The sequence below is a fragment of the Ambystoma mexicanum genome, chromosome 14, assembly GCF_040938575.1.
Source record: "Ambystoma mexicanum isolate Mex_15411 chromosome 14, UKY_AmexF1_1, whole genome shotgun sequence".
In the NCBI taxonomy this organism is placed as follows: Eukaryota; Metazoa; Chordata; class Amphibia; order Caudata; family Ambystomatidae; genus Ambystoma; species Ambystoma mexicanum.
This window is the reverse complement of record NC_090940.1, coordinates 96,580,606-96,602,935: the sequence shown is the minus strand read 5'-3', so window position 1 is coordinate 96,602,935 and position 22,330 is coordinate 96,580,606. Positions and strand designations below refer to the sequence as shown.

General features: G+C 45.1%; 1 protein-coding gene across 5 annotated transcripts in view; it reads right to left on the bottom strand.

Moving 5' to 3' along the window:
• The window catches only part of PCNX1 (pecanex 1), a 1,666,514-nt gene that overhangs the window by 905,377 nt on the left and 738,807 nt on the right, over nucleotides 1–22,330 (bottom strand). For all 5 annotated transcript variants that reach the window (XM_069638600.1, XM_069638595.1, XM_069638598.1 and 2 more), the window contains exon 16: nucleotides 8,725–8,816. In XM_069638600.1, the coding sequence (XP_069494701.1) occupies nucleotides 8,725–8,816 (92 nt within the window). The remainder of the gene's footprint in view (nucleotides 1–8,724; nucleotides 8,817–22,330) is intronic.

The window sequence follows — 22,330 nt, the reverse complement described above, 5'->3', positions numbered from 1 at the left end:
TCATGTACCATTTACCGCCCACAAGCCAAAGGTGTGGCTGAGAGAATTAATGGCTTACTAAAAGAGCGCTTGGCTAACCTAATGCTGTCGCTTGGCAAGACATGGTTGTAGTGCTTGCCTCTTGCCCTCCTTGCTTTGCGCAATTTGCCTAGACGAGATCATCAACTTACTCCTCATGAAATTGTTTACTGGTCGTAGAATGCATGCACCTATCTCTCCACCACGTACAATTTCTGATGCTAACTCTTCTACTAACATCTTGGTGGAGGAGTTTCATATGTACCTCAAAGAACTTACACAATCGCTTGCCTGTATATCCCAAAAGACAAATCCAACGATACAGACAGAGCAAGCAGATGAAATAAACAGTGACGAGCAGAAAAGTGAATTTCCATGAGCAACACTTCTCTACCCCTGAGATAAAGTGTTTATAAAAAAAAGTCACGTCAAAAAGTGGAAAGAAGAGCTTTACTGGTTCACATACTGTGATATACTCAACACCAACTGCGGTCAAAGTTGAAGGTCACAGAGGATGGGTTCACATCACCCACGTGCACCAGCTCCCCTGGAGAAGAGGGGCAGAGCGCCACGTGATGGCAAGTATACATCAGCTTTCATTAACTTTTCTCTCAGCAATAAGGTTTTATAGAAGGAGCAGAGGGTGTTTTTTAGGACAATGTCATTATAAAGCGACAACAGTATTAATACAATTATGTTTTATCTTTAATGAAAGAAGTGATATACGTTCAAACATTAATGTGAAGAGAGCCAAAAGAAATGTGTTAACAAGGGAGGTCCTCGGTAAGGCGAGGGCCCCCCCCCCCCCAGAAAAACCATTCCTGTTCCCCCCATGTTGTGGCACCCTGTCGAAAATAACCCTGTGAGTTTATCATGTTACTGAAATTTTAAATGCTTATTTGCCATGATGTACTTGTTGTCTACCTTAATTAAAACTCCTAATAAAAAATGTTTTGTTGAAAAAAAAAAATGTTAAATGAAGGAGTTCCAACATGACACTGAAAGGGGGTAGGCGTTAACATTCATAAACGTCTGGTATGATGAAATGTTATGGGTGGGAAGAGAAAGGGCGAAAGCCACGTTACGTCTGCTCACTCATCCCACACATAATAGGGGCACCCAAGCTTTTCCCGCCTCAGGCTGTATCACACGAGGAAGCAGGATAATTAATGCACCGGTACCGCTACAAAACTAGGGGTCTCCTTCAAGGAACCAGTGTTTCTGTCCAGTCGGTGGATGAAGGGGAGGAGGTTTACACAAGATAATTTTACGTGCAACTTGACAGCATGGCTGAAAAAAGAGAAACCAAAAAGATAATCATAGAATATTTAACAGAACGCTCTAAAAAGGGGGAGCAAATGATTAGTGTACACAAACTACTGCAGTGTGTAGATAAAGGGGTACTTCGCATTCCCTAGCGTCACACAAGACCATTAATGAGAATGAGAGGGACAATGTGGAATGGTGGCCAATGGGAGGAGGGTAATAATGCACTGTCGTGCTGGAGGTCTGGTGGGATTAAAACAAAATGTGGTGTCCAAAGTAAACAATAGCTGCAAGGCAAGTTGAGGGAAATATGTACATGCACTGACGTCGATAGGTGAAACTCAATTAGTTTATATAAAGAGCTTTACAAGATTCCATCTGTGCTTCTGGTCAGGTGGGTCCATTCATTTGGGAAACTTACCAGCTGTGCCAAGGTGAAGAGGAGCGCGGCGCTGACGCAGGATACAGCTGTCATAATGGACCTGTGATGGGCGTGTGGATCGAAGGCCTACACCCAGCTCCCTCCTGATTGGAGTGGGGTTTGTGCGATTGTTACACTGCAAAGCCCTGCCCTGGTGGTGCCTTAAAGCAACATGGGTCTTTCGTTAAAGGAGCAGTCATTGGTGCTGAAGAAAAAAGTGGTGCAACAAAGCAAGGAGCAAACAGTGCTAAACAGAAAAAGGAGAGCAAACAACTACTGGTCTGAGAAAAGTACAGAAAGTCTGGCAGAAATTCCTGATGAGTTCGATTGTTTTCCAAGGTAACCACTTTGTTTTTATACTGCTATCAGGAGTGCAAACTGCAGCTAATACCAAGTGGCTGCAGCTAACCAGATACGAGGTACTGCGACTGGCCACTTCAACAGCAAAAGGCCTAAATGCGGTTAAGGAAGAGCTGAGGGCACTAAGTTTGTTGGCACTCTAGAAAAGGTATGTGCTGGAGCTACTCACTGCCATCGAGGGAGGGGTTTGCGCCAAAATAGGGAGCAGCGGTTGCACCAGAGTGCCCGATGGAGAAGCATCAAATGGAACACAGAGCAGCTATAAATGAAATACAGACACTCCATGAAAGAAATGACAAATTAAGCTAATGGAGTGCAATCGAACAATTGGTTAGACACCCTTTTCACCTGGGTGCCTGATTGGCTCTCAGGAGTATTTAAAGTGACTGTCCCCGTGTTGGTCCTCATGCTCATCACCTTCTGCATTGGCAAAACAATTTTGAGACTCTATACCAACATACGGAGAGGATAATGTATGTTGCCGCAGAATATTGATGGGGTAAATTATAAAAATAAGCCTAGTAACAAAGTAACCAAGGGTGAAAAAATGTATGACATTGTTGACTGGGTTACAACACAACCTGGGGATATAGAAAACTAGGACGCCTATTGGATTTCATGTGATAAGAATGGGCAAGGATGTGTGTTGATAGATGGACCATTGGAAAACTGGGAAGATGGAGGTGACCTGAGTAGACTAAAAAGAGTTTGGATAACAAAAAAAAAAAGAGCAGCAGAGTGGGGACTGGGGGGAGGAGAAGAGTTAGTTATTGATGGATCAATAAAATGGAGAAATGTGGTACAAATTCAGCGCAGTAAAAAGGCGCAAACTTATCAGCTGCAGGATTAGCCCACTAAAAGGTGAGGGGGCTTCATTGATAGCCACACAATTCTATGCACTAGGCTGGAGAATGCCCTAAATAATTGTGCTTCACCCAAATAATTTATAGCCAATAATGTTTGGGTTACAGTTAAGTATACAGGCCTAATATTAGACAAAGGCACTGAACAGGCTACAGAGCATGCTTTTAACGAGAAATACATTCATATTTTATGACTTGCTTAGTAGCCGCAGAGGCTGGCAACGCATTGCAAATAATACATTCCTAGGATTATACAGTAAGACCTGAACAGCCTTGGATACTTTCGAGGTCAGGAAGCAAAGCTCATGGATGCCAGAGAAAGGCAGTGAATGCACAATCATTTTATAATTGGGCATATTAATTTATGAAACTGGTCTACTGACTGTTACAAAATGTCCCATGGCGGTTTCAAATTGCCCCTACGCACACCTCAACCTGTGAATTGGTTCAAAGAGTTCCTAAGAAGTAACATTAAAATAGTAACTTTCCAATGGTTCAAGGCTCTTGTCGTGTCATGATAGGTTGTATTCGCATGAGAAATGGATGGAGATGACCGGCGGCAGATGAATGAAGATCTGCTGGTCATCTGAAAAGCATCAATGTTTTGGCACAATGATGTGGGAATTGTGGGTTGGACTGAAATCACAGAGGCGGTTGAGGGTGGCGTGGCAAAATTTGCAGGACCCAATCATTAAAGGATAACGCATGTCCACTTTAGGGGAACAATGTAGCTCTACCAATTAACCTCACTTGGTGGACTAACCTAATGTTGCAATGTGGTTTGATGCAAATTAGTTTGTAGATTATAAAAGCTTTTGCTTTAGGGCGTATCTTGGACAGAGCCTTTCATGCAGTTCTGTTCTGCATTCTGTGTGAATTTTGCTTTCCCAGCTGTGCCTGGGCCCAGAATAAATTGTGTTACTTCTTGCTTTGTGTGCACTCCTTTTTGGACTACTTGTGTCATTTTTATTGGTGAGTTCTGAGGCAACAAATAATTTTTTGTTTTAGGAAAACGGACCCGCAGAAAGAATATGGCACCCAACAAGAAGTGGACGGTTGACCTCGTAACAAGAGCTCACCTCTTCCTCCCAAGAGAGTAGTAGCCACTGATTACAGGCACTTTCATAGCAGGGACAGATCGGGAGATGAGGAATCTGCTAGAGAAGAATCCATTGAAAGAACATTACAGTAAGTAATTTTTCCTTAAGTGGATTGCCTTTCTCCTGCCGATTCTTCATCAGATAGACTCCCTAAGCAGTATCTGTAAAGGAGGCAAGATGAGTCTCTTCGAGGAGGACATTTTGCAAAACGGCGCTCCCAAATTGAGCGTCAGCTCCACATGCCACATACAGGCAGTAGTGTTTGGTAAAAGTATGCAGCAAGGACCAGGTTGCTACCCGGCAAATGTCCCTCATTGGTACTCCCCTTTGTAGGGCCGAAGAAGCAGCTGCCCCTCTAGTGGAGTGGGCTCTGATGCCTGGAGGTAGTTCATGCCCTGCACTGTGGTAGACCCACCGCAAGATATCTGCTTTGAAACAGCCAAACCTTTCTTAGCTATGGAGAAGGCCACAAACAACTGGTCCAACTTCCTAAACTCTGCTGTTCTAGCAACATAGAAACTCAGTGCCCTTTTCACGTCTAGCCTGTGGAACCCCTCCTCCTGCTTGGAGGCGTGTTGTGGCGGGTACAAGATAAGAAGGTCAATGGGCTGGGACAGGTGACATTCTGATCCCACCTTGGGCAGAAACTCGGGTCTCACTTTCGGGATAACTTTCTCCCGAAAAAAGCAAAAGAAAGGCGGCCTGCATTGTAAAGCCTGCAACTCGCTGACCCATCTGGCTGATGCGATGGCCAAGAAGAACGCGGTCTTCAAGGAGAGCAAACCTATAGAACATGTGTGCAAAGGCTCAAAGGGAGCCACCATAAGGAAGATGAGAACATAATTAAGGTCCCAGTCTGGAACAACAAAGGGGACAGGTGGCAAAATATTCACAAGGCCCTTCAGGCATTGAGCCATAACCGGGATCGTAAAGAAAGACCCTTGATCCAGAAACATTTTGAACAGAGACCAAGCCGCAAAGAATCCTTTCACTGTAATAACCTGAAGACCCGAAGAGGCCAGTGACAGGAGCTACATCACCCTAGTGGTGGGGCAAGAGATAGGGTAAATCTCAAGTTCTCAGCACCACCCTTCAAATCTTCTCCGCCTGCACGCATACAGCAATCTTGTTGACAGTCTGTGTGCAGACAGCAGCACCTCAAGAACATCTTACGAGAATTTCCCGTCATAGCTTATCCTCTCAAGAGCCAAGCATGCAGGTTGAGGGATTAGACCTTCCAAATGAGAAAGGCGATCCGGCCGACGAGGCAGCCGGAGAGGTGGGCAGAAGCAAAAGCTCAGAGTACCATGTCCATCTTGCCCAATGCTGGGCAATCAAGATCAGGTTGCTCAAAACCTCCTAAGAACCCATGGAATTACAGGAATCGGAGGGAAGGCGTAGTGGAGATTGAAAATCCACTCCACAAAAAACCCATCCCTCAATGCACTCCTTGCTGCAAATTCCCTTGAGCAAAACTGTCTGCACTTCCTCTTGGATTCCTTGGCAAACAGATCAACCTCTAGGGAACCCCATTGAGCGAAGACTTCTTCTAGGACTTCCTGGCACACTTCCCACTCGTGTGAGACCGTGCTCTGCCTGCTCAGAGCATCCGCGAATCCCTTCTCTGTCCCTGGCAGATTTACTGCTGAGACCGAGATCGGATTCTCCAATAGCCAGAACTGCAGCTGCATCGCCTCTCACAAACCACTTGTGTATAGGCGCATTATAAATTATTTATATAAATGTGGAAGGGAGCGCACGCACCTTTGCTTGTTCAGGTAGTGCATGGCCACCGGATTGTCCATCATAATCAGGACATGCTTACCTTTCAGAGAGGGTGCAAACGCCTTCAGGGCCAATCTGATGGCACGCAGCTCCAGCCTGTTGAGTTGCCATTGGGCCTCCATCGCTGACCAAACGCCGCTCACCTGCAAATACTCGCGATCAGTATACCAACCTTACAAGGGCGCATCTGTGAACACCCTGGCCTGGAGCCATGGAGGCCAGAAAGGGTCCCACGCCAACATGTTGCTGCTGGCCCACCAAGAGAGATTGTTGGTCAGCGACCTGGACACGGAGTGCGTCCTTTAAAGTGTGAAGTATTGAGACCACTGACCCCACAGGACCCATAGCAGAGAACACAGTCTGGCCTCTGGCACCAGAAAAATGCAGGAGGCCATGAGAACTAAGAAGCAGAGGAAGGAAGCCGCTGGTAAGGTGTTGTGGCACTGGAACAGGGAACAGTTGTACCATCTATCGGACATAGGTGACTCACTCCTGGGCGGTTTGAGGGGGGTTGGGAGGGTTGCAGGGTGAGGGGTGTGCTCAAGACTTCTCTAATGAACTGGACCTCCGTGTTAATGTTGTGTGGGACTTCTGCATGTTCAGGGAGAAACCCAGCCTGTGGAGTAGCAAGCAGGTGTCCTCGAGATGGGAGAAAACTTGCTGTCGACTTCACTCGGGTCAGCCAGTCATCCAGGTAAGGGAACCCATGAATGCCGGATCTCCTGAGCTGACACGTTCTACCGTCATGAGTTTGGTGAATGACCTTCGGGCAGAGGTCAATCCAAAGGCAAGCACCTTGAACTGGTAGTGCTTCTGCGCTATGGGGAATCTAAGGAATTTCCTGTGCTTCGGGTTGATTGATTTCCAGGGCTCATATTTCATGTGCCAATCGACACCAGCCAGTCCTGAAACCTGAGAGCGTGGAGAATTTCCCTCAATACCACCATCTTGAACTTGCCCTTCCTCAGGAACTTGTTCAAGGACCTGAGGTCCAAGATGGGACGGAGTCCTCTCCCTTGCTAGGGTACCAGGAAATACAAGCCCGATCCTCTCTGCTCGGGAAGTACCTTTTCCAAGGCACCCTTCAAAAGTAGGGCTTGCAGTACCTCCTGGAGCTCCATTTCCGGTTGTTGAGGAAAGGGTGGTGCCCTTTTTGTAGAAAGGCATACAGTAACCTCACTAAACGAGCTGAAGAACCCAGGCATCAGAGGTCACCTCAGGGCATTGAGCACAATGCTCGCCTATACGTCCACCAACCGGGGAATCGTGGGAGGAGAAAATCAAAGAGGGGTGCATGTTCTCTGCCACAAGGTGACCATCGGGTCAGCAATGGCTGTATTAAAGGGCATGGCCCTCTCAGTAGAAGGCCCTTCGTTCACAATATCCATAAGGTCATAGCCCGATAAATGCTTGGCTAAAGCACGCCAGCCCAGGGCATCTACCACCCTGTCCATTAGAGACCTATATTTGGCGTTCGCAATGCCATAAGAATGGGCCTGCTGTGTTTCCACATCTGGGGAGGCCTTCAGGCAGGGAGACTAAATCTGCCTGGTTGGCAAATAAAAACTGCCCCTCAAGCACCTGCGTAAGCAGGGTCGGAACCACTCAACATTTGGTCATCGTCACTGCCAAAAAGATCGGCCATGGGGTCAAAAAACTCAGTCCTCGATTTAGGCACATATGACCGCGACAACAGTAGTTGACTGCTTCGCGATTGGCGCCGAATGATGCTTCAATGCTAGGGGTGCACTGGCTGATATCACTGCCAAAGGCGCGCTAAGTATCAGCGCCAAAGGCGGCCCAACTTTACTCGGCACTGAGCTTGACGGCTCCAACGACTATGTCTAGCTTTTCCTATGGTGTCTTTCCTCCTTCTCAGGAGTAGGCCCCTCCATCTCTGCTTCTGACGAACAGTCGACTGCACCAGAGATTTCAAAGGAGGCCGGCCCACTACAAGTTTTACCACCCTTTCCATGAGTCTCTGCAGCGCTTCAACCCGGATAACTTGGGTGCAGACATGACTCAGAACTTGCGTCAAAAAAAAAAAAGGATGCCAAATTCATCAAATGTAAATGCTATTAAGAACAATGTTCCTCGTGCTGAGTGCGTGGAAAAAAGGAACTGAGGTACAGAGGCATAGTAACGCAATATATATACGATGACCAATGTCATGTCCAGAGCTGATGACTGAGGCAAGACGGATCGCCGGCCGAGTCGAGGTGCACTACGCCCCACGTCAACAGGTTTTCTGAGCAGCTGACGCAGGAATGGATATCTGATGAGGAATCGGTGGGTGAGAGGCAATCCATTGAAAAACATGTACCCTCTGGCTTTATATTTGGGAATGCCTGCACTGGATTCCATTTTCTTCCCTCCCCGCCATTGCTTATATGATGCATGTTGAGCATTTGATTGTTCCAGTCTTTAAATTGCAATATGCACGGGTTGAGCAGCATGCCAAAGCACATCAGAAAAAAAGACTTGGAACCATGGCATGAAGCAGTGAGAATTTGGAGCAGGTACTTTTAATATATGAGCAAAATGCAATGGGAGAAAAGTAGGCCTGCAATAGTGAAAACACTCATTCAGGGACATTCAAAGGAAAAACCGACAAGCAGTGGGTTTATAACTAAGTTTTGCCAGGGTAAAAGGCTTCTTTAGGGGCTAAACTGACCGTTTGTAATCCTTCACATATCTCATTTCATGTTTTACGCCTTTAACATCTGGCTTTGTTCTAGAAATAACCTGGTTATTCACAGTTAATTCAATAAATTGCAAGCTGCAACTGTCATCAGATTCTATACATATTAATGAAAAAATATTGAAAAAGCAGCATCCAGGGTACACTTCAAAATTATGAACTAAATATAGTTTTGCCTGAAAATTCCATACACATCAAGCTGTAACTCACCTTGAGGGCGCCATAGCACAGTCCGTACAGTAGTGCTACGGTCACAAAACTACGTAAAAAACTGTAAAGTGCAGAAATCAGACTTGTGGTAGCTAAAAAAAACAAACAAGCAAAAGATTAATCAAGCTCCTACGTCACTACTCATGCATCAGTACTCCTCGTTTCATTGCTTAACAGCTGCTTCAAATCCACATTTTATTTAATACATTTACGGTATCTAAAGAAAATTTTAAAATATTAAACACTTGTTCGCCATTAACATCTCAGTTTCTGGGGACACTTGCTTTTGACAAAAGTTTTCATCTACAGAAAGTGGAAGGTGTTTTATGTAAAGATGTGTTTTTCGAAAATCAACCCTGGGGTGCACTTTGGGGGGCCCCCTTTTAAGGCGAACAAGTAAGACACTGAAGTCTTGCCAAACTCGGTCAAAGTAGGTAGCAGAGACATAAGGCTTAGTCTTAGGAGGGAATGTGAGTAGTCTAGCGCTACAATGAGTCCACAGAGAGCAACAACAATAATTCCAGTTAGACAGCCAAGTACAAAAATATACAATAATTTACTGACTTTAAAAACACACCAAGCAAATTAAACCTTTGAGCAAATATTGTCACATACTTACTATAAAGCAGATATATACATTTACTCTTACGAGAAGATAGAAAGCATTTGTTTCACTCACAAGTGTAACACAGTTGCATATTCAGATGTACAAAGGTCATTAGAAACAATAGAGCACCCATAAAGCTAGACCCTAGCACTTATTAAGTCCAGCCCTAAGATGGTTTGGGAACATGCACCCTAAAGTAATCTGTTCCAAAATTATACTTTTCAGGGAAGCTTGTGTGATTGAGAGATGCCCGTGGTTTTGATTAGGAGTCCATAAAGTTAAGGAAAGTTGGAGGTAAGTTACTCACTGATCAATCCCACTACACTAGGACAGGCCCAAGAAGAGATCCCCAAAGAGGTTATCATTAACCTAAGTAAGGAAAGAGTGAGCTAGGGACACAACTTCATGCCCATGTAACCCAATGGAGAATGGGCGGTGGGAGGGGAGTGGAGGTGGAGACAGGCATGTATGTTAACACGCCCCTGGTCCCAAACGTTACACCCACCCAGCCACCCCGAATCCCGATTTCTCCAGACACGCCTGCTGAGGTTCCAGATTCCTTCTGGCACACAATCTTCTGTGCTTGGTCTGGTCGGAGGTGGCCCAGGGGTCGCGGTTGCAGAGGTGACCTTTCGGCATCAGGATTTAGTTTAGTTCGGTCATGGCGCTTGAATCTCAGTTCCAGGCACCGTCCAGTTGGAACACCCAGATGGAGAAAAGAGACTTCTGAGGAGCAGGTGACCTCATGACACCTCCAGGGAGAGAAAAAGACTGATTGCAACAAGTGTCACAATGGTCAGGCGAACTTCACAGGACGAACAAAGGAGCAGGCCTTGCATGGGTTCCTTCCATTGAAGCAAGAAAGCTGAAAATGTAGTAGCAGGCCTTTTGCAGTACATGGTGAAGTTCCTTCAAGGTCTAAGGATGTACACAGAACACCTAAGGCTGCAGCGAGGTAGCCCAGGGGAGAGCTGGTCAGTCCACTGGTTGGTGAAAGGGCACTTGCTAGAGCTCAAAGGGCACAGATCCACAAGCAGTGGTCGAGGCCAATTGTTCCCACCAGTTGTCATGGTCTCCTCTGGCCGTGATCATTCTCTTGTTTCATCCTCCACCCGGCAGACATGTTTGCTCTGTTTGCTCCAGTCTGCGGCCCCCCCCTTCTTTCGACGTTGGAAATTGCCATGGTGATTTGCTGCATGTAGAGCACGTACACGCTGCTCTACAACGGTGCGTTCCACTGCAGCACGGCTTGCGGTTCGGAACGACCACGTGACCACCCGCGCCACTCCACAATGCAAGGTCTGACCATTTCAATCCCATAAGGCACTACCCGTCATCAAGCAAGATGCTTCTGATTGAAGTTCGTGCCTTTGTAGAATTCCGCCCGAGTTTCATGTTTCCGATCCTGCATATTGTCCCAGAGAACTGCCTAGGTCTTCTGAATTTGCTTCGTTTGTTGACCGCACAGTATTGAAACATAACTTGCCGTCCCTCGGACTGCCTCTGCCTTCTGAATGTGCTTGCTTTGTTGATCGTCCAGTATTGAATCTACCTGCCTGTCCCACGGATTGCCTTGATGTTCCCACTAGTGCTGCACTGTCTTTTCCCCTTTACTGGAAACCTTACGCAAGAACTCTCTTAAGTGCACGGAACCATGGACGCCTTGAAGTAATCACCATGCGCACCTTCCCGTTCCTAGTGCGTCCCTCGTGCCACCCAGGTTTCTAGTTCCTTACTAACCTTTCCCTCGTGTTTTTGCTTACTTCTTGGAAGATTGGACATCCTCCTCAGCATCACCTTCCCTTGACTGCTCCTTCTACGACCCTGTCAGTAAGACCCCATGTTTGGCCAAGCCTTCCTTCTTTAATTGAAGTCATAGATAATTACGTCGTTTTCCTGTCCTTGTATTTCATAGTGGTGAGAACCGAGGTTGGAGATATGACTTACATCATCCAGAAATAGATGAAGTCTGGTGCCCAGATTAGTAAGGTTAGTTCTTCTGCCACGTATTCCAGTTCTTCTTGATTCTTTGACTTCATTCTAAAACCGGTTCCTTTTCTTGCAGCCTGGCACACTGGTGGTGCTTGCATTCTCGTGCTCCTTCAATTGATTTACTCTCGGTTCTTGTGTATTCCTGATGAATAGAGGGGCGTATCATTGGAAAGATCACCCTCAGTAAGGAGACTTGCGGCAGTTCTGGTCCAAGTTATACTATGCAGCTGTACCCAGTCCACCTACCTCCTGCTCTAGCCGTGGTGAGGACTGACACCAGTCCAGGGGTTGAAGTACTGACAAGGGTCTTCTTGAGATGAGGCAGAGGAGCAGGGCTTCACCAGTACTTCACAGGAGTTGGTGCTGTTAAGCTGCAGGAGTCATCCCCTCATCGTCCGTGGCTGCTGTCAAGTTCATAACAGTTAAGCGCATACACAGGGTTGGTGAATTTTCTAATTTTGGGAGATTCTGTGCTTGGGTGTAACAGGGTACTGGGGTGCTTACACTTAGGGTAGGTGGATGTTTATTTGACATTAACTAGTGCTTTTAGAGTCAAGAGTTATGTCCAACAGATGATTGGTGGAGATCAAAACAAAAAGGAACTACGTGCCTTGCTCTAAACTGCCTTTCATTTAAGTAATCAAGCAGGAAGGTCATGTTTAAATTAACTCCCAATTTCTTGACAAGAAATTGGGAGTTACAAGAAACAAGTTTTCCGGTGAAGATTTAAAGTCGGGAAGAGTCTCCTACGTCAATGAGAAAGCTCAGTGGAACATTGGCAGGATAACAGTGAAGCGCAGCGTTTTTAACTGCATGGAAGTCAAGTTACATTCTGATTTTATAAATCTCTTACTACATTTTAATTTCTGATGTTTGCACCAGATTAAATTCACATGCTTTGCGTCGGCCGCCATCTAGTGGTAGGTGCAGAGTATTGTGTTAGGATATTTTTCATTTTCATGCCAAATCCCCTCTACCTGCGAGACCCTAAGCACCTTTTGCTGGACTCCTAGATCTTTTTGTCTATTCTCCTGAATGAGTGGGACCTTTTTCCCCACCATTCATTCTTTTTCTGCGACTATGGGGATCCTTGTTCATTATATTTGTACTTTATTTTATGGACAAGGCATCTGTAATTTACTTTTGCAGCATACAGCACCTTTAGTGCAGTGTTGCTGGGAGCCCTTTGGGCTTTCCTTTTTATTCTCTTATTTTCCTTGTGAGAACCACAGTTCCCAAGGATAGGGGAATACTTTGGATCCATCTTACCTTGCCTTGCCTTGCCTTTTGTGAGATCAGCACACACCACCTTATGTGGCGTGTTGAAGGGTTACACTGCATTACCTTTCTCACTACTCCTGCATCATGTGTTACAGTAACAAGCAAACCTGAATGGCTGGTGGCAGTGGATGCGTTCTACCGACTTCTATGCATTTTTCCTACCCTGGCTGTTCACAGCCGCAGTAATGCACAGAAGGGTCACCATTGACCCAAAATGGTGGCGGTTTTCTTTTTTTCTCCATTTGTTGTGTACTAGCCCTTTCATGGTCCTTCTGCCGTGTGAGGAAGGTTCAGGTTTTGACTTTGGTCTTTGGCGGGAATCCTTTGAGAAGCATAATGAGGCTCCAGTGTCTCTGAGGACAGGAAGCCGGGAAGAAGTCCAAAAATCTGCTGTTTTGTCTTCTGGCATGCCTGCCTGAAACCAGGTCAAACTGGGAGGTTGGCAGTCCTAAAAGGACAGCACAACACCCAAGGTTTGAATGTAGTACGAGTGTCGATTGACTGGGTTACTGGATAGAAGATGAGGATCCTGAAGATGAAGATAAGACGACCACTGGAACAGAAGAATCGAAGATGACCAGAGACGCCTGCAGCACCTTCCAGCGACAGGTGAAATCAGCTGAAGTGACGGCTGCTGTCCTGACCCTGTTTTCGAATCGACAGCGAAGCTCCAAAAAAGATGAATTCCTCCCTTGAACTGGTGGACATAATCAGAGCGCTCCCACAATGACCTGTAACCTCCTGGGCTGGAAACCGCCAATACCCTGGGACCTGCGACTATCCTGCAGTGCATAGTCTTGCCAAGAACGAATCCTCCCGAAACTTTGGTGGACTCCTTCAGGACCTCCAGAGGCAAGATACCACTCCTCAAATTCCACTCAGGCCCGAGCAAGCGAGGTAAATCGATCAGACAAGAACCGTTCTCCATTGGTCCAAAACCACAGATCTGCGTTGGAGCACTAAGAATATTTTGCTGGGACCCTCCCACCCCCTCTAAACTGGTGCTGTGAAATCCCTTCTCGAGTGCCGCCTTTTGTTACCACAACCGAGGAACAGGAGACCGGGTCTACCACTGCTGCATCATGAATGCATCCAGCTTTTTCCATCTTCATAACTCCTCAGGTACTGTGGGACTCGAGGTAATACTTACCTTGAGTCATTCCGTCACTCCTTTGTTGCTGGATTGCCTATTCCGATGTTTGGGTGTTCGCCCATGCACCTTCGACCAGGCCCACCACTTGAGTGCATACAGGGAGCTTTTCTCGAGGTCCCTGAACATTTTTTGACCAACAAAATCTTGATACTTACAACAGAAGAATCCTTTGGAACGTTGCCTTTTCTGCAACTGCGCCTTACCTACTTCCCCCTCCAATCTGACTTTGAAGAACTCTTACCTAGATAGTGATGGACTGCTAAAGCATTAAGGCCTCTGAAAGGTATAGTCCAAGTCTTGAAAAGTGCTTATCTGATATTGTTGGTGGTGTTCATACATTTTATTCCTGTAACAGAATATTTTGAGTTACTATTACAGTGGTTTTACTTACCTTTGAATTGCATTCATAAGTTTTACACTGTGCCTTAGTTATTTCAATGGTTTTTGATTGTGTTAATTAGCTTTGAAATAATACTTCTCTGAAGATTTATCGCTTGCTTGTGTATATATACAATAAATAACTTTTGATATAACTCAAAGTATATAAGTGTTTCTTTGGGCCGATGTATACTATATATTCTCTGTACTGATCTACAGCTCACATCTCCCTCATAAAATAAGCCTGGCTACCCTTGCCATACTACTAAAACCTTGAGTCGACTTATACTAGAAGTTGGGGTTCTTTATACCAAGGGGTAAGTTTGATAATGTCCTACAATAAGTGGACTTAAACAAAACTACCCAACATATTGCATGACTGGTTTTCAAAGTTCGAAAAGGGATGTCAACTGGGCGTGTCTGTAAGACTCTCTCGTGTGACGTTCATTGCACCCATGGTCCTTCATGTGTCCAGGTCCTTCAGATTGTTTTGTTTCTGACATGAGGGAGCATGAAGTGAATGCGTGAGTACAAAAAAGTAGGTATAAAATGCCCCTGTACCTTCAACTGCATGACAGGAGGAAGGGTGGGCGCATGTAGATTCAAGCATTAGAAATACTAGTATGTTAAGTAATGTATGCCATCTGACTAGAATCGCTTGCTTTGCAGAGATTAGCAAGCAGTACCTGAAGAAGGTGGTGGTATGCTTGAAGGTACAGCAGCAAAGAGATGTCTTAACACTGCTTGTCCCACTTGGGAACCTTGTTTGGAATGTGTGTAGCGACAGCAATGATGTGTTCAAGTATGTATAGAACTCCAAGTAGCTCTGCCTTAAATGGCATCTAAAGGGACATTTGCAATGAAATCTTAAGCAGCTCCTGTACCACGTGTTTAGTGCGTTCTGGCCGTGAAAGGCAGAGTTTGTCTGAAAGGGAATAGCAGATCTTAATGCAGCCTACTATCCATCTTGAGATAGCGGACTTCTAGACAGGATCCCCTTCTCTTCCAGTAGCCATGGACACAAAGAACTGATCAGTCTTTCTCATTGGCTTTGTTTTGTTAAGGTAATGCATTGGAGTCTGTCTAACATCTAATGTATGGAGGCTCTTTTCTGCTGAATGGGTAGGGTTTTGGAAGAAAGTTAGAAGTTCCATGGACTGGTTGACATGCAACTTTTAAATAAATTGAGGAGAAAAACGTGGATGTGTTCTTATTACCACTGTGTCTTTATGAATGGCAACAAGGGATCAACTGAGACAGTACAAGACTCCACGCTTAGTATAAGGCTGTACCTCCCGAGTTCGTCGATAGCATAGACAGAGCAGCCAGGCTCATTTTAGGAGGGAGAGAGGGCAGTAGAATCAGTACAAATGAAATTGTAATACAAATGGTCCAAGGAAACACTCAAACACTATGTGTTGTAAAAATAAATGGTTTATTTAAATGCAAGTAGGCCCAGATAAATCTTGGGGGGAATAAGTACCATCACACTGCATATAACCACAATTATAAAAAGACAACACTATGCTTAAAGTTACACAGACCAAAGTGCATAACCTTCTTTGGAACACCTAACAGTAGCTCTAGGGAAGTCACTCCTTTTCATACACATTCAATATAGGTCCCACCTATTCTTGTGGAGTAAAAACCAATGGTTACTTTCAGATTACATTCAGTAATTCAATGGTAGTCGACCCAACCAGTTGTAACGTGACTCAGCAACAAATCACAGTCAACTGAACAAAATACGTTTTGTGAATAGTGGAACACTTACTAGGAGAGTAAAACCTAAGGATGCAATATTCAATTACAGGTGCTTTTGAGATAAGTGAAACACAGATTGAGCTAAGCAGTAACTCTTGCAACATATTTTTGGATGGCACACAGCTAACTCAAGGCAAGTAAAACCCATATACTTTTTAAAAGGAGTCATCAGCAATTTGTGGCAGGTATAAACCTAAAATTATTTTTGTGTCTGTCTAAAACAGACCAGGGAAAGCAAAACCCAATGTTACACTTTATGAATGACTCAGTTATTCTAGGTAGGTAAAACCTAATGCAGACTTATTCTGGACAGGGAACACTCACACATATATCCTAACAGGAATAGTGAAGTGAAACCAACAGCATTACTATTGGGAAGAGGTACAACCAAATCACAGGTAATACACCCTTATACCTACTCTGTTAGAATGGAGAAACAATTTCTACGGAAAGAAAGAGGTTACATGTACTTTTCAGAATAGTGCAACACACATTCAAGGTAAGTAAGAACTTTTGCAACTGTTCACTCTGAGTTACAGTTACCAACCAACACATTTTACACGCAAGTAACTTATTCTCTTTTCTGGGCAAAAGGCCGAATTTCTTCAAAGTATTTCCATTATTCTTGGAGCATGAGTGTCTCAGTAGCATAAGAGGGGCTGGGGGGCTCACTAGGGTCTAGTGTGCAATAGGCAGTGTCAGGATAGGTTCTTAAGTAGCAAAAGTCAAAGTTCCTTAGGAAGACTATTCTAACGGGAGAGTATTGAGGGTCCAGGGGCTTCACAGAAGACACCCTAGGAGGATTCCATCAGTGAGACTAGGTGAACTGGACGAGAGGATTCCAGCAGTGGGACTAGGTGAACTGGACGAGAGGCCTCCCAATCACAGAAAACACTGCACAACTACAGAGGAATCACAAGAGACTTAAGGTAAATATCCAAGCCAGCACAGTACCTCAGCACAGAAGATTTTGCAGCAAGAGGACTTCAGGATCTGCAGCCAAAAACCCGGCCAGTGGATTCCTTGTCGTGGAGACTGAAAACAGGACCCTGGAAGGGATTTTGCAGCAGCGATAAACGGGGAAGGCTCTAGGCAAAGATTTCCTCGCGGATGGACGCAGCTCTGTGGATTTGGCACCTTTTACAGAAGACCGAATATCACCAGACGGATTCTCGTCGTTACAAAGGTCCAGCACTCTTGGGTGAGGGGACTTTCAGACTCAATTTGTGTCTCTAGTGATCCAGCAAAATGCCCACGAAGTTTCAGCGAGATTCAGAACTCGGAAGACTGCACTGCACAATGGCTCAAGGTCCCAGGCTATTGGGGCATTGTAGCCCACAAGGTCGCAGCATGGCCTGGGATGGCTCAAACTGCAGGTCTTCTCAAGTCTAGTGGGTCTCCCAGGCTCTGGGTCGGGGTCGTCGTGTTCCGAGTCCCCAGGTCAATTAGAAGGAAGGGCTACTGCAGGCTCGGGTTAGACAGCAAATAGTCTCCGCTGCTTTTCCTTCATCATCCTCTTTGGTTTTGGTTCCAGTGGTCGACTTGTCTTTAGCTTCCAGGTTCGGAATATTTAACAGGAATTCCAGCACTTCTGCAATCACTCCCTGCATTTTACAACAAGGGGCAGTCTGGTTGTCTTATCAGGACACCCAGCGCCCCCACTGGGATGTGTCCCCATTCAGGCAAGGAGTAAGACAAAGGGTTGTGAGGTTTGGACTCCTCCATCGCTTCCTGCCTTCACAGAAAGACTAGAGCCTGGGCGGGGACAAAGGAATTTCCCGCCCTGGATGTCAGGGGAAGGAAGGACAAGAAACACTAAAATGGCGATAAAACAAGACAGGGGCCAAGCCTTGGGTGCCTTTACTGCACCTGTGAATACAGCCCGCGGTAAAGGTGCGCCAAATTAGTAAAAGGTATATCACTGCCACCAGCCATTGAAGATAAGCTTGTCCCGGTAACAGAATTGTTACAGTTTTAGTGTGAAAGGGGATACATTGCATCTCCCAAGCACTCCACATAAGATGGGGTGTGCTGGTTTCACCAAATAAAATGTAAAAGGGATCCAAAGATCCTTTCTAGCCTTGGGAACTGTAGTTCTCTCAGCCCAGCAACAACAGGCATTTATTGCCAAAAGGTTGTCAAAGAGGATAACTTTTAAAAGACTATGGAGAGTCTAAAAAATGACTCCCATGAAAAGAGTAAAAGATTCTGTGAGTGTGGAAAAAGGTTTGCACTCAAAGAGATAAGGAAAAATTATCCACCAATAAAGCAAAAAGTTCTGGGGTTGACAGTTCAGGACATTTACCATTACTATGAAAATCCTACCTAAGAGATGTAATGGCAATGAGAAATGCAGTCTTGTAAGTGAGGTGTTTAAGACTGATCTCATGCATTGGCTCAAAGGGGGAGGTGGCATGAGTTTTGGAATAAGCAGTATCTCATTGCAATTTGCGTTGAAAAACCACTAAATCGCTTTTCATTTTATTGACTTGCAGAAACTGTGACATGAATTTCAGGCGTACTAATGCCCCGCTGATCAGGCTTAGAAGATGTGCTGCTGAAAGAGTTAACATTGTGCCCGGTCCCGCCAGCCGAGCCACTCGGGCCAGGATCTGCAACAAAATTAAAAATTGCCCAACACAAATGTGGCTTGTATAAATTAGCCCAGACTCTATCCGCTACTGTGGTTTCATAGTCCTCCAAGTGACATAAAAGGTTAGGAAGTCAAAGGGGTATGGTGTGTGATTGGTGTTGCATAGCATGCTGGCTTTGGTTCTAACAGCACTTTGGTCACTGGTGTTTTAATTTTAGTGGCTATAAGGAGAAGAAAGGCTGTTCTATTTGACCACAGTAATAAATGCTCAGATGTGGGATTCCATAAAGCAGGCCAAACAGCACTGGCGTTTAATCACGCATTTCTAAAAATGTGAAAACGCATAAACACTCTAAATAAACTCCTCGGTTTTATTGGGTGGGTGGTGGCAGATGATATACTGTGTCTGCTGAGACATCGAAACTTGGAGAAAACAGCGGTGCCATTTTACTTACTGAATGAAAATATGAGAAAATTCAATGAGCAAGCTTTCAGGTTATTCTGAGGGCAGGATCACAGACCACTCAAGTTTCCTGTGGCAATGTATGAGAAGGCCTTCCAGTCCTGTTTTTTCTTTGGATTCTTGGCATTGTAGTTTTTCCTCTCCCATTTAAAATTTAAGAAAATTACAAGAAGTCACTGAATAAACGAAACTGCCTGGGCCTTTTCACGCATGAACACAGGAAACTTGAGCAGTCAGAAATCCTGAGTGAATGATGAAAGATAATGTGCTGCCGGTACAACGTCATTTCAATCGCAGGATTTTTTTTTCGCAGGGTTTTTTTACTGTGATTTTTTTTCGAAAAAACCCATCGAATTTTTGAGAAAATGGGAGGGGGTTGGGGCGGAACCCTACCCCCTCCCAAAAGAAATGTGATGGGTGTTTTAAAAAAAAAAATTGCGGTAAAAAACCTCGTGAAAAAACATCCCACAATGAAATGACATGGAACCGTGCTGGCTCAGTCTACCTTGCTTGCCGTGCTCCTGCTCCATTTGTGTATTGGTTTCAAGGCCCAGGTGCTCCCGAGGTGAATGGGTCGGCTTGTTGTGAGGCAGAGATGTCGGGTTATGTGCTGGGCCTGGAGTTTGTTTTTTAAACTGCACTTGACGTCTGCACATTTCCAAATTGAAAACCGCACACAGCTATGTTAGTTGCTTAAGGTTTATCTATATTACAAAAAAGAAAATCCAATCTGAATAAAGGAATACAGTCCATTCTACTTCCATACTCGACTGCTTGTTAGGCAAGATTGTATGTAGTAATCCTGTGGGAGACTACACCAAACGTGTCCTCTTGGCAATAGGCAACCCAACCTTTGGTATAGGCCTGTACTGCACAAGTTGGTAGAGTGACTGAGCAGCCAGGCATATCTCAAGAGGGGTCAATTTGAGCTGTAGGGTTTTAACAGATATTCAGTGACAGGTATTCAAATAACACATACTCCAGGTTAATTATTAGAATAATTTATTAGTTTGTCAGTTTGAAAATAAGCCTTCTTTACAAAGGGCAATTGGCCACAATAAAATACACTTCAAAATTTACACTCCTTCAGTTTCAGTTAAGTAGATACCCTTTTGGGATGTGTCACACACACCTCCTACACCCTGAGGGGGACTTCAATATCTAGGACACTGTGGACATTGATATATCACTTTGCACTTAAAGGCAATACTGGAGTTATGGCAAAAAGGAAAAGGTCAATCAAAAGCAAGCCCATCATGGCTAGACTCACTGATCTCTCCCCGTCAGTGGTCTTTTTACAAGAGAAAGTTTGAGGGCTGGTGAAAAAAGGTTTGGACACCAAAGATTTTCGCCAGGCCTCTTTGCAACTAGTGGCTTTAAGAGGAGGGGCGTAGCTATCCTTTTTGCTAAATCCATTCCCTTCATTAAGGCTAGAGGCCTGCGTGATCACAACAGCAGATACTTGGGGGTCAAGGGATCATACATGGGTAACATTTTTACATTTGTGTCGGCCTATGCCCCCAACGATTGCCAAGACCCATTTCTATAGGACCTCCGGAGTAAGTTACTCATTCACTGAAGGGTCCCTAGTCATTGGGGGAGGGACTTTAATGGTGCGCCTGACCCTTGCTGCTAACAGGGTCGATTTCCGGAGCTCCTTAACCCTCATGCAGCTCATTCATGAGCTACGACTGGTAGCTATCTGGCGGCTGAAGAATCCAGCTTTGAGGGATTATATGCGCTATTCTCATGTGCATTCGGGATATTTGTGCATCGACACGCTTTTGGAGTCTTCTTCCTTGGCCCCTTCTATCCCAGAGAGTAAGATCCATGTCATTGCTCTTTCTGACCATGCTCTGGTTTCTTTTTCTCCGTCTCAGGATTCTCGCCTCACTTGGGAATTTTCATTGCCTTTGAAACAATGTTAATGTTGTGTTTGTTTATAAAAACAATAAAATTGGAAAAAAAATAATGCTAAAATATACTCAAAAATTCTGTCCACCCGGCTCATGACCTTTTTTCCCCACCCTGGTCCATCTGGACCAGACCGGCTTCATTAGCCAGCACTCCACCCACAACAACATTAGGACAGCCCTCAACCTGGTACTTGGTAGATATAGCAGGCAAAGCAAACCTACAAGCTGGTCTTTTAGCTCTCGATGCCCATAAGGCTTTTGACTGTTTGGCTCTCCCGCACTCTGGCCTCCCCCTTAATCAGAGTCCTCATAGGCACAAGGAAGGGCTGCCCATTATCTCTCCTCGTTTGCACTCTAAGGAACCCCTGGTGATCCGCATTCATACCTGTTGTGACATTAGGTGTATCCCCGTTTTATCTCCGTGGGGTGAAGGTCAGGCTTGCAAGAATACTACATAACTGACTAACTATGACAACAGGATCTGAAGACATGAAACAAATGGGAATCATAAAAGTCGACTTAATGGGGGTGGCTTAGAGGTCACTTACAGGTATATTGTCTACCTACCCTCAGCACCCAGGTACCCATAAAACACACTGCCCCGGACCAAGGTGCTCGATTGAACCCCTTGCTTGTCCTGTTAGGGGATTGCAGTGATGGACTATCCGCTGACTGTCCAAACATCCTTCCCATCTTCTCCTTGCAGCTTAGATCTTCCTTGCCTGCAACTGGAAATCGTCAAGACGGCCCTGTGCTAGCCATCTGGTGGGGGAATGTGTGGGAGATCTTGGCTTCTGAGAAAATTACAGCTCTGAGGGGCAGAACATTTCTTACATTGCCACGTGGCTTCCCTTTATCAATTATACACAAGATTCTTATCATGGGGCATACAAGCCTAGGTTGTATAAATACTTCGCTTTGCTCTGATTGCTAAGAGGGTTTGGAACACTTCAAGCTAATGTGGTTTTGGACAGTATATTGTATTTTGATGCTGGATTTTTCATGTGATGCTCACTTTCCCATGTTTTCTTTTCATGTCCGCTCAATCCCTGCTTATGTTGACCTGCATTTGTCTCTCAAAAATTCAAAAAAGATAGTTAAAAAAATAAATAAAAAAGAGTAAAGAACCTCTTCAGGATCATATTTGTGGTCAGAAAGCAAAGCTTCTGACAAAACTGACAAGGCCTCAGTGTAGTGAGGGTCTTGCGGCAATGCATGTACGTGCGCCTAAGTTTTGGTATCTGAGGGCATTTCGACGGTTTAGAAGAACTCGTTACTTGTCTAGGAGGTTTCAACAAACGTTCAGGAGCATGCATTTTCTAAACATTGGACACCACATGTGTTTGTTTTGGCATACGTTCAATAGGGTGCACTTTTGAAACATGGGCAAATTATTTTTTATGCAAGGTAGACGCCTCGCTCAATTTTTTTTAGGGTTGTCGTGCTGCACACGTGGGGT